The 13,285-nt window shown below is 34.1% G+C and overlaps 1 protein-coding gene across 2 annotated transcripts in view; it reads right to left on the bottom strand.

The window, feature by feature from the left end:
- Positions 1–1,079: 1,079 nt before the first annotated feature.
- LOC123315252 (lachesin-like) overlaps positions 1,080–13,285 on the bottom strand; it is a 71,515-nt gene continuing 59,309 nt past the window's right edge. For both annotated transcript variants that reach the window (XM_044900873.1, XM_044900874.1), the window contains exons 7-10: positions 7,923–8,075; positions 7,816–7,863; positions 3,712–3,765; positions 1,080–2,117 (exon numbers count right to left, since the gene is read on the bottom strand). In XM_044900873.1, the coding sequence (XP_044756808.1) occupies positions 1,999–2,117; positions 3,712–3,765; positions 7,816–7,863; positions 7,923–8,075 (374 nt within the window). In that variant the 3' untranslated portion in view covers positions 1,080–1,998. The remainder of the gene's footprint in view (positions 2,118–3,711; positions 3,766–7,815; positions 7,864–7,922; positions 8,076–13,285) is intronic.

Genomic DNA, 13,285 nt, shown 5'->3' with positions numbered 1-13,285 from the left:
AGGACATGAGTATATAATAATTAAGAATTAAAAAAAATATATTGAAACAGAATTGAAATTTGAGTATAATCCTGAGTAGATTCAGAAATCTTTGACTCTTTATAGATTTCGGAAATTATTGAACGCAACTGATTCAGATTTCAATAACTGCAATACAAAACAATTTTCGATTTATATTATCTTTATATTTATGTGTCTAAAAAAAAACCAAAGCAAAATATGATATGCGCTATGTTCGTATGAATCTATATTAATGAAATAAGACAAAGGATCACTAAAACCGAAACCATTATAAATGAAATGAACTCCCCCTTTACGATGTTGAAAGAACTCTACTGTATATTATTACCTAAAATATAGGATATCCTCACGAATACGCTGGAAATCCATCATACCCGCAAAGACGTAACATGAAAACCATATATTTATTAAGCCATTGTGTGGATATGCGCAACAAGCTGTTCTACATATAATGAGACCGAAGAAAAGCCAGAATTTCTCCATTAAATTAACCATATATTATTGCATTCGGTTGTTGTGAATAATGAGAATTTGGTATTGTACAGTCTGAAATTGCAGAAATTCATTACTATGAATTGTTATACAGGGTCGGGCTGCAGTTTGGAAAAAAATTAATATTTCTCTAAACAATAACTCAAAATGAAAACGGCGAAACCTGCCATTGGACATCTAATCGCCTCAATTTTCTGGAAATAAAATTGAGTGGTTTCTCTGGCAATTTTTTTATTGGGGTTATAGGTTCAACCACCTCAAATCTTGTCAGTTTAGAAATAAATAAATATATAGATACGAAGTATCTGCAGTAGTATAAATGATAATGGCATCAGATGCTTGGTGCCTGAGAATTCTCATTCGTTCTTTTCGTGTTTAAGTAAGTTGAGGAGATCAGTACCTACCTTATTTCTTTCTTAAGAAATTTTTCCGGTAAAAACTCCATTGTTGAACTTCCTCTTCCATTATTCAAAATATGTCGAAAGGAAAAATCCTGAAACAAGTCCACTTACCTGACATATCGTATGATCAAGGAAGGTTTCGTTAGGAAAAAAAAAACTAAATCAGAATTACCAGTACACCTTTTATTATGATATTATATCAGTTTTGACAAGCATACAAAAATACTCTCGAGTATATAGGATATAATAAATGTCGATCATCGAAGAGTTTATTGTTTTCCTCATTCATGAGAACAGTCGAATCATCAGTTGAAATTTATTTTAGAAAATCCTTCTATATACAGGGTATTCCTAGACTGATGCGAAATATCTTAAGAGGGCGTTTTCCTTACTGGCTTTCAGCGTTGCCAGAAACTTTCTTTCAGCTTAATCCCTACTACAAATAAAAATTCAAAAGCATAAAATTTATCTGTAAGCTATTGATATTTGATACCTGACTGCTTGGAAACAGTTGATATGACTATATTTTCTCTGACTGCAGCTTACAATTTTCCCCTGAATTTAATAGCTTGGAATTGGAATTGTTGAAGAACAGCCCTCTTCGTTTATTTAGCATGGATTTGAAATTATCCGGTATATCGAGACAATTAAGATGAGACATTGAAGTTTTCAGTAAATTTGACTGATGAGGAATTAACATCAGGATTGGTTTAATTACAATAATCAGCAAGAGAAGTAGGAAATCCTCATTCCAGTTGATCAAATTGTTAGCGTATGCCTCAACTCTTAATATCGAATGAACGAGAAAACTTTATGAATTCAATGAAGCGATTTTCCACATTGTATCAACAATTCTATTCTAATTGACAACTATAAAATTCAATAACAGTAACCGTCCAGTAGTGGCAAGTTGAGATCGGAAATTGAAATATTATTTTTCAATCAGCGGATATAATTTGATTTCTATTGTACTGAGGTTTTATACATGATTACGTCAATTTAATGTTGATGGCCACTCGAAGTGAATGTTTTGTGATTTTTCACTAAGCCCTCCATCCATCGAATGGAATTTTGATATAATGCTTCAGTTGATGCTCCATAGATGGAATAGCAGAATTGTGACGACAGTAAACCTTGAAATGATCGTCCTTGGAGATGAATTATCTCTCACCTCATTTTCGTGATAGAGTAAATTTTTTCCATCTATAAAATGATGAGAACTGTCAGAATGATCAAATACCTACATTTAAAACTATTTTTGTTGTTTTTTCAGGCGGGCAATGATAAATCTTAGCAAAAGGATCGACCAAAATGAACCTACGATTGATTCAATAAAGCACAAGATTCATGGTTCATAGTGGAACAAAAATATTTATGCACACAAGATTTAATTGACTTTTTTGCTGGTAAAGCTGAAAATGTTAGGTTTACTTATTGGTGTTATTTTGCATTTGGATTTGACTAGATCGCTATGGAAAAAACCGACTTGATGACTTTTCAAAACCATTTTTTTTGCAAGATATATAAACAAAAAGCGAGTACCTATTCTAGAGAAGCTTGAAAAATCCTCTAGAAAAATCAACATGAATTCGAAATGCTCTTCCACTTGTTCAGCTCAAAATGATATGTCCTCACTAGCTGACCCGGCAAACGTTGTTTTGCCATATACATAATTTCCATCCAAAAATAGAAATTAAAAATTTTGGCTAAAATATAAAAAAAAAATTTAGGGGTGGACTACCCCTAACATTTAGGGGGATGAAAAATAGATGTTGGCCGATTCTCATAGATAGCTGACCCGGCAAACGTTGTTTTGCCATATAAATAATTTCCTAATGATTAAATTACTAAAATGGCTATTAAAAAATAAGGGTTGATCGTAGAAGGGTGAAAATTGAGGATTGTATGTATTTTTGTATGTTGTATCATAACAAAATAGAAATTAAAAATTTTGTCTAAAAAATACAAAAAAAATTTAGGGGTGGACTACCCCTAACATTTAGGGGGATGAAAAATAGATGTTGGCCGATTCTCATAGATAGCTGACCCGGCAAACGTTGTTTTGCCATATAAATAATTTCCTAATGATTAAATTACTAAAATGGCTATTAAAAAATAAGGGTTGATCGTAGAAGGGTGAAAATTGAGGATTGTATGTATTTTTGTATGTTGTATCATAAAAAAATAGAAATTAAAAATTTTGTCTAAAAAATACAAAAAAAATTTAGGGGTGGACTACCCCTAACATTTAGGGGGATGAAAAATAGATCTTGGCCGATTCTCATAGATAGCTGACCCGGCAAACGTTGTTTTGCCATATAAATAATTTCCTAATGATTAAATTACTAAAATGGCTATTAAAAAATAAGGGTTGATCGTAGAAGGGTGAAAATTGAGGATTGTATGTATTTTTGTATGTTGTATCATAAAAAAATTGAAATTAAAAATTTTGTCTAAAAAATACAAAAAACAATTTAGGGGTGGACTACCCCTAACATTTAGGGGGATGAAAAATAGATGTTGGCCGATTCTCATAGATACCGGATAAGCACAAAAAATTTCATCAAAATCGGTCAAGCCGTTTCGGAGGAGTATGGTAACGAAAACTATGAGACGAGAATTTTATATATTAGATAACCTATGTTTTTTAAGCGAACGTGAAGAAATGGATAAAAACTAAATTTGGACAGACAAAATTTGCGATTGCATTGCGACTTAATATGTTTAGTCCAGTGTGAATGTTTCTTGGGGATTTAAGCTGGTTTGAGAGATTGATGTTGTATTTCAGTACTCTCACCTTTTGTTGACTTTCCTTGTTGGTAGGTTGTATCTTTGGGATGTTTAGATGAACCTATTGAAGAAAATTGAGAGTTTAAATTATGGTTATAGTCTGATCAGGAAATTTCACTTCCTATTGGAATTTCTACATAGTGAAAAAATATGTCTGAACTACCCACTTATTCAGAGAGAAATGCTTCTCTGCTGAATTGATAAAGTACCACTTCACTGTTTATGGAATGATAATAACGAAATGATTGGGAGTTATATTGTTCTTAGGTAACCTAGGATAAATTTGTAGTAGGTTGTTATCGATTCATGGCATCCACATGCCAAAACTTTTTTCTTTCAATTGAGTATTAATTTTCTGTGTTGCTCTCTATTTTAGTCGATAAGGTCTAATAACGAACAGACTGAGATGTTTATTATGATGGTAAGAAACGCTTCATATAATTTTGATGGATTCACATAAAACAAATGGATAATCCCAAAATGCCATTGTTGAATACCTATTGCCAAACCCATTGAAATGCCTCTATTCGATTGAATGCTTGTTATGAATTTGCCCCACTTCAAAAATAACACGAACCGATACTGATTATAGAGAAAAAACGAGTCTATTTCGAAAATGACAATGGTATTGGTAAGACAAACAACTCACATGCAGAGTCAAACAAGCCAAGCTCGTAAAAGCACATTGTTTTCCATTATTGTTTGTTCAAAAACTCATTTTCAATCTGGGGATAATTTATATATTGCGTGAATGGAGAGTATTAGAGAATTGGTTACCGCTGTTCATTATCGATCTTACGTATATATATGCGAGTTCAGTGGAGAAGCAAGTCTTCCTGACTTCAATCGTCGAAGGTTAGATTGGCAGCACTGAGATTAATGTTGGCTTTCTACTAATATATTTATCATGAGTGAAATGATTTTTAGTAGGTAGCCTATTCAATTAATGAACTGAATGAATAGTCATATTCAATCCAGTTTTCATTCCTCCATTTCCTCATTTAGATTCAATAATAGTTATTTTCCTATCAAGTGCGGAAAGTGATACTTGCCCGCACGAAACTGCCGTTGCCCGAACGATGCGAAGCAGAGTTCGGGTAAGCAATTGAGTGCGGGCAAGACACTTTACGCAAGAGTTAGGAACAATATTTTTTCTACAAGCGCTTGAAATATATAAATATATCCATTTCACGAAACAGATCATATCTCATTTGATTAATTCATATATAATGACAGACGTAATTCTGCATGTCATTACTATGGGTTTCTCATCGTTGACGTTCTGTGCATAGAAACATGATAGAATTTAATTTACTCTATAATATTTGCGTGCGGGAAAAACCCCTGCTAATCCATTCCCGCACGCAAATGCGTGCGGGAAAGAAATAGCAGGCGTTTTTCCCGCACGTTTTGGGAAAGTGACTCTTTGCAACTTGGAATGCGTGCGGGAAAAAGATTGAACGCGCACGCTTGTAGAAAAAACAATTTATCAACATCGACTACAGATTATGTAAATAATAAAGGACAACAGATGGATTTCTTTGATAAGATAAATTAAAATTTTTTCTTGAGGATCAGCAACTGTTATGGAGTAAACCACATATTAGTAAGGAGTCTTAGGTTCTTATGGTTTTCCATTTAATTCTGGAGAAAAAAATTTCTTTTGCAAAATTTCGATACAGTAGATACTTTTGTCGGAATAAATAAAAACTTACAAGCAGTGCACGAAGGACTATGTATTTTAACGGGTGGTAGTCATTCTATGGAACACTTATACGATAAAATGAACAGTGATCGGAACTGCTTGTAAGTTTTTATTTATTCCGAGAAAAGTATCGACTGTATCGAAATTTTGCAAGAGACTTTTTCTCCAGAATTAAATGGAAAACCATAAGAGAATTTTATTTTTCGAAAATCTATCCCACGAAAACATTTTTTTAATCAAAATCATTAGGGGTTGTTATTTTCAACCCCTAATAATGAAGTTATGAGATCTAAAAAAATTGTGGGAGTAACATCTACTTAGTGATTTATATTAGGTACCGTTTTATGACTCAGTGTTTTTCAGAACCAGGAAAAAAAATTGAAAACTGTCAACGCGCCTTCCAAAGGCTGTATCTTGGAAGGGAGGTCGATTTCGAAAAAATTTATAGGAACTACCCCTGCTTATTTTCATCGAGGAATCATCTCTATAATTCCTCCGCATTTTTTTACAGACATCCTGTATATTAAGAGAAGAGAACTCGATTTATAAAGCTCGCTTGATAATTTGTGCACGAGAAATACTATTTGGAATTTCATACCTCTTGAACTATCACTACCGACAGTTTCTACAGTGGATTTGAAGAATTCATAAATTTCACTCACAATCAGTAAGCTTGAACTTGCATTTAGCCCATATAAGGCAAAATTATAAATGACCCATATTTAATTTTTTCCCGTGAAAACACACATATAAGAAATACTCAAATTAAATATTGCATGGATCTCAAACAAAGACTTCATTTCACTCTCATTGCGCAAAATATATTCACTTTTGTTGAAGAACCTATCCATGAGAAAATGTACATAACTTCTCTTTCATTCCTTAATGGATTACTTCTTGATTCAATTACGTTTTTGAAAACACGTCTACCAATTCGATTACCTACCTCGAATGTTTAAAATTCGTTCGGAAATGCCACGGTTCACGATAAATCCAGAAAATCATGAATTAATCGAGTTATTTGTGGTATTTCAGAGGCTTAATGTGAAAATATTTCCCATACAAATTATAACATTGTAATTCCTCATTCACTTCGCAACACTATGTTGTATCTATACAAATATTTATTGTGTATTTTCCTGCAAAGCATTCCTGCAGATTTGGAAGGGCAAATATTCAAGCGTTTGTTGATCGCTGCCAGAACAACACACTCACCGATGGAGATTGTTTGAGCAAGAGTTGTGTGCTTAGGATCGCTAGCGACTATGGATATACGAAATCATGTTTGATTGAAAATTTTGGCTGCGAACAAAACAACATACCGCATACTTCATGAGGTTTCGTAATAATTCCGTGAAAATTTCGAATTATTGATTAACCAATATTAAATTCAATACGCCGCCAAACATGTAAATTCGTGAAATATCATGAATATTCATGCTCGTTTTTTTATAGATGTTCTCTAAACTAAAGTACGCCATCAGTTAAGGTTGGAACACCTGACATGACGTCACGTGCCTCTTTCTCACTGAGTGAGACCACACTTCATCGTAGCTCGGTCATCTTTATGACTAAATAGGACCACCTCCTTATTATTTATGGGCCCTTATTTATATCACTATTAGGTCGCTTATGGCGTTTACAGCTTCAAAATAAAATTACTCAAATTTTCATGATGATCGATACTTCAGAATTAAGTTGCCATACATATTCCAATATGTAAGGTACACATATACAATATTTGTGAGGTTAGAATCACTCACATGGCGGGAGATCCATATTGAATTTTTTTTATATGGGACTCATAATGGAGAATTGACTTTGAGATGGAATGTCTTTAGATACAAGTGAATGTTATTAACATAGATGCATGCAAAATTGGGTGCCTTCATCATTAAAGCATCGTTAATTTTGCATCACAATCTTCCTTATAATTAAAATTGAAAACATTTTTCTTTCAATGATATCCGTTTATCGTTGATCATTTCTGCTGTGCTTTAAATCAGGAATCATAAAATGAGAATGTAACTGCGACGTTTGTGTGTTGGTAAAGGCTAATGTAAGCTTCAAAGGTTATAAACGGAATGAAGAAGACAAACTGCCATGGATCTTGACTACTAATTTGATATCGATCAATGATAAGAAAAAAAATTTTGTTGACAATTGGGAAAGTTTCACTTAGGAGATATTCCAATAGAAATAAATCTCAAAATATTCGCTAAAATATCGAAACACAGACTATGACTTTGCGTCAATTTCAGTCCTTTAATGCATGGAGAATTGAATGTCAAGATTTATGGATGGATTGGGATTCAAGATTTCCCCTAACCTTACTAATATTGGAATCATTAATTTGAAGGACATCTATATTCTTCTATATTGCAGTTCAAAAAACGTCACACTCACCTTTACCACTGATTAGTCCCACAGTCTTACTGTTTGGATCAGGAATTTCTGAAAATGCAATAATAACTCAGTATTTTTTTCTCCTAGTTTTTCTCTTAATCACTCACTGTACACATTTATTGTCCCTTCCATTTCACCAACAGAATTCTTGGATACACACTTATAAATCCCATAATCATCTGGCTCTATCAGATATCTCAAGGTAAGTTTCATGTGTGTCCTGTATCCATCTTCTATCAACTCTGGGACATATTTGTTGCCTGTAATAAAGTATTGAAACGAAAATATTTTCTCTTATACAGGGTGTTTCATAACTATTGACTAAGGGCAAATTGTTTGGACCTAAATATGGCGATAGGACTAAATATACCTCAATAAAATATTGCTGTGAAAAAAGATAGAGGGCGTTAAAGTTGAATTTTTTTTTTGTTTTTTGCTAATAATTTCACTGTATATTTTTTCAGCCGTTTTCAAGAAAAATACAATTGAACAGTTCAGAGCATCGGAAGGAGATTTGAAGTAACGATTTATTTATTTTATTCATTTATTTCGACGATAAAGCATAATTAAAAACAATGTAACATAAAAAGAATAAACTTAAATTGAATTTTCTACGTGGCCTCCTCCGACATCTATGCCTTTTCTAATTCTTTTAATAAAGGACTTTCTAACTTCGAAGAGAATATTATTCTGTCCCCCTATAAAAAATTCAACTTTAACGCCCTCTATCTTTTTCCACAGCAATATTTTATTGAGGTATATTTGGTCCTATCGCCATATTTTGGTCCAAACAATCTGCCCTTAGCCTATGTTCCAATAGTTATGAATCACCCTGTATAATTATTATGGAACAATTTCAGTTATTTTACTTGTAATGAAATAATGAATCTATAATTTTTACTATTTTTATTATTGGTATTATATGGATTTAGTTTTTATTTATGAACTATCGAAAGAAAAATATCTTCATCATTATTATAATGTAATAATTTTTGTGAGTACCTAATTCACTTGTGTGATCAACATGGAATCGAACATTTTTCTCATTGCAACACTTTGGTAACGTAAAACAGCAAGTCCATTCAGGATTTTATTCTTATAACTATAACTATGAATATACAGTATGTCAACTATTTTTTCATGTCCATACAGCAGTAAACACTTTTAAAAAACTAGGAAACTGCCAGGTGTCAGTCAAACTTCGTACTCTACTTATTATTTTTATAGATTCGAAAACTGGTATGCCTTTTAATAGTTTTTATATTTTTGATAATATTAAGAAATTTTTTTTCTGATAGCTAAGCAGAATTGAAAGGATCCATAGCTAGCATAATATTCTTCCTTTCGTTTATTTATTTGCAAGTTATCAATTGCTGCATAAAATGACCTGTTTATGTACTGATGGGAGCTTCTATAAGTCTCATTCCCAGTATTATTGATTGTCCACTCATTTCTGATATTGGGGAAATGAATGGATCCGGTATTCCGAATGTTGGAATGAAGCAGTAATAGAGCTGAAGGTTTTTTGCTATCTACAGACATGTGTGGGTGTTCAATATCGAGAGGAATATTTCAAAGCTGCCCATTCCATGAGAAAACCCACCTGAAAATTCACCGGAACAAATTCAAAATAATGGCATCCATCACATAAACAAAGAAAATCGTATATTTATAACAGAACGTGCCCGCGTTCTCATGTTTCAATCATTCCGCATTCATCAACGTTTCGTGCTAGGTGGACAAGCCATTTTTCATGGATTTATAGCGATCCTCCTCGATATTTTCGGCCCCAAACGTTCGTTTCCGTTCGCAGCAAATTAGTGTTTTTATTTATTCGACGATATTATTCTTTCCGAAGCAAAATACAATCGGTTTATGACGGCTGCCTCCAATCTACATCCTGAAATTTTTATTTATGAATATAGGAAACAAACAACGAGGAAACATGTTGAAAAATGGTCGGACTGATGAATGAGCTCTGGTATATTTTGACCTGAACAAGTTATATGAATTTTTTTTTTATTTTGTGCTTATGGACAGAGTATATTATATCACATATTAGGGGAAAAATACTCAAATTTATAGGGAAATTGAAAAGTCTTGGTCTGATTTGAGTCCAATTTATTATGCCTGGTCCTCTTCAGCTTCATATCATATATCATATATCTTGTTCTATGCACTAACAGCAGATAAAATTTCCGTTATCACCTCTTCTACAGGCAAGGAGACATTTTCGACTAACTCTACACTAAAATCTCAAATCTCCGACCAACACGGTGTTGTCAACGATACCTGTGGTCCCACATAAACTAGGAAACATTGAAAGAGCCCATCTTCCAACATATTTATATCATATATATTTGGAGTAGCCCAATACATAATAAAAATAATATACAGGGTGATTCATAACTATTGGGACATAGGCTAAGGGCAGATTGTTTGGACCAAAATATGGCGACCAAATATACCTCAATAAAATATTGCTGTGGAAAAAGATAGAGGGCGTTAAAGTTGAAGTCCTTTCGCCATATTTTGGTCCAAACAATCTGCCCTTAGCCTATGTCCCAATAGTTATAAATCACCCTAAACATACCTACTATTCCGACAAAAATTGAGCCTAAAATACTCATATCTAGAGTATAATTAGCTTGATTGGAAGTGCAAAATCTTCTCTTCGTATATTATTCTTCTGTAAAAAAGTATATTGAAGAAGTAATATTTCAGTCGAAACTTTCATTGATTCTGCAAAAAGATTGAAAACCCTACATAAAATTCTCTGTCTTCAAGGACTAAAATAAAAACTTGAGCCCTTAAATTAACAAACATAACAGAGAAAGAGGCTGAAGACTCTAATTGAAAGTTTTAAACAAAATTTCGAAACACTCTAAACCCTTTAACGCAAATTTGGATGAATGGATGAATGACAGGTTTCGGAAATTCTTAAAGGCAGAATCGACAATGTGAAAGTCATCCATTTTCTGGAATGAAATTACTGAACCTTTTGGATTTCTGCATGTATATGGAGACAGCAATTGAAAAATTATTGAAAAAAAGTATAAATATATCAAATTTCGGTGCAAAAATGATATTTTGACAAAATTGTCGACTGACAGTGAATGTGGGCAATTCTTCTATGTTAAGAATTCGAAATGGACTGTATGAAAGAAATTTAATTGACTGAAAAAGAATATTCGAAAAGTGAAAAATGAAATAAAAAAGATTCTGAAAAATTGAAACTTATTTCGAAAACGGTTCGGGTCTGTGAAAAGTACGTCACCTTACCTTGAAACTCTCCTTTTATTGGGGAAACTTCGAAAATTCTTGTGTACACTTTCACTTGAGAAGACTTGGTGAAAAACATAACATCTTCAACAGACATATGCCCGAAAATATCAATCCGCGCGTGACCGAATTCAGCACTTGACTCAGCATATACAGGGTGGTGCAGTAACATAACCGCCCACCTAAATAGGTTATATTTACATACTAAAGAAAACACCGAGGAGAAAAAAAAAAAACCATATTTTAAGTTTATAATAATAAATTACCCGAAAAAAAAAAATGCGTTACCATCTTTAAATAACTCGAACTCCTAATGGACCGAGAAAAAAAAACAAAATAAGAAAAAACATCGATCATAAATCTATGCCCATTACTGAGGTAATGGACACAATTTCACCACTGGTCTTTGCAAAGTGCCATTATTAGTTCGAAGAGTACAAACTCTAACTCTACCGTCCTCACCACTATGTAAATTTTCTATTCTCCCAAGACGCCAACGTAAGGGAGGCAATTGCTCGTCTTTTATGAGAACGAGCATACCCGGAGAAAGCACAGTAGTACTATCATTATACCACCGTTTGCGTTGCTGTAGTGTGTTGAGATATTGCTTGTGCCAACGTTTCCAGAAATCTCTATGAAGACGAGAAAGGAGTTGCCACCGAGAAAGTCGATTCAAAGGAATTTCCGATAAATCAGGTTCAGGAAAAGTTGATAGGGGGGCTAGGGTTAAGAAATGTCCAGGAGTAAGTGCTGAAACATCATTTGGGTCAGAGCTCATTGGGCAAAGAGGGCGAGAGTTAAGTATAGCCTCTATTTGAACCAGAACAGTGTAAAACTCTTCAAATGTTAATTTTTGTTCACCGATGACTTTATAAAGATGTGACTTCACCGATTTGATGCCCGACTCCCACAACCCACCAAAATGTGGAGCTGAGGGTGGATTGAAGCCCCATTCAATTCTTTCCTCTTCACTTGCTTCCTTCATATATTGAGAAAGTTCACGGGAGGCTCCTTTGAAATTTGTGCCACAGTCGCTGAAAATTTTATTGCAACGACCTCGACGACTTATGAATCTTCGTAACGCTGCCAGAAAGGCTGACGAAGATAGGTCAGAGACGAGCTCTAAATGGAGTGCTTTGGTAGCAAAACACACAAAAAGACATACGTAGGATTTATGTGATCTGACACCCTTTGATCTGGAAGGGGTGGTGAAAAACGGTCCTCCAAAATCCACACCTACGCATTGGAATGGTTTGACAGATGTCACACGAACAGGAGGAAGATTTCCCATTAAGGGTTGGATTGATTTAGGATTGTTTCTGAAGCATGTGCAACACTTCGAAACAACTCGATGAATCGCCCGCCTTGCAGACAATATCCAAACAAATTGGGATAATATGAATTGAAGCGTTTGAGCTCCTGGATGTAGATGAACTCGGTGATAGCACTCAATGATTAGATCAGTAAGACGATGATTACAAGGAAGTAATGCTGGATATTTATGATCATAGGATAGACCGGAATATGACAATCTACCCCCAACTCTCAGAATTCCCTGTTCATCAATAAAGGGATTCAACTTCCGAAGATGCTTGACAAGAGGTTTCTTCCTCCTAATATTATCAATATCTTCGCTGAAAACAGAATATTGTACATGTTTCACCAGTTGGAAAAACGAACTTCTCATTTCAAGAGCTGACAACCGCCCCAGTTGTCTGGAATTAGAATGCCGCGAATTATGAATAAAACGCATAATAAATCCAAGAATATATTGAATTTTGAAAAGAGATGAATACCTTTCAATTAATTGGTCGATTATTCCAGATGAAATGCATGAAACAAATGTCATAACTCGCTGCTCCTCCGCAGCTAACGAATCAATAACGCGATCGTTATCCAATTTTCTAGGAAAATTTCCATTTTCCTGTAGCCAACTCGGTCCCGCCCACCATAGAGAGCACCCTTTAAGTTCTTTCGGTGTCAGACCACGAGTCGCGCAGTCAGCGGGATTATGTTCAGATGCTACATGAAACCAGTGCTCGGGTGAAACTAGTTCTTGAATTTTAGCGGTTCTATTACTAACAAAAGACTTCCACCGATGAGGTGAGGACTTTATCCATGTGAGTGCCACGGTTGAATCTGTCCAAGCGAACACTTCATCGAAAGTAATTATGCCACTATAAACATT

Source organism: Coccinella septempunctata, chromosome 6 (assembly GCF_907165205.1).
Source record: "Coccinella septempunctata chromosome 6, icCocSept1.1, whole genome shotgun sequence".
NCBI classification, from domain to species: domain Eukaryota; kingdom Metazoa; phylum Arthropoda; class Insecta; order Coleoptera; family Coccinellidae; genus Coccinella; species Coccinella septempunctata.
This window is presented reverse-complemented; position numbering and strand designations above follow the sequence as displayed.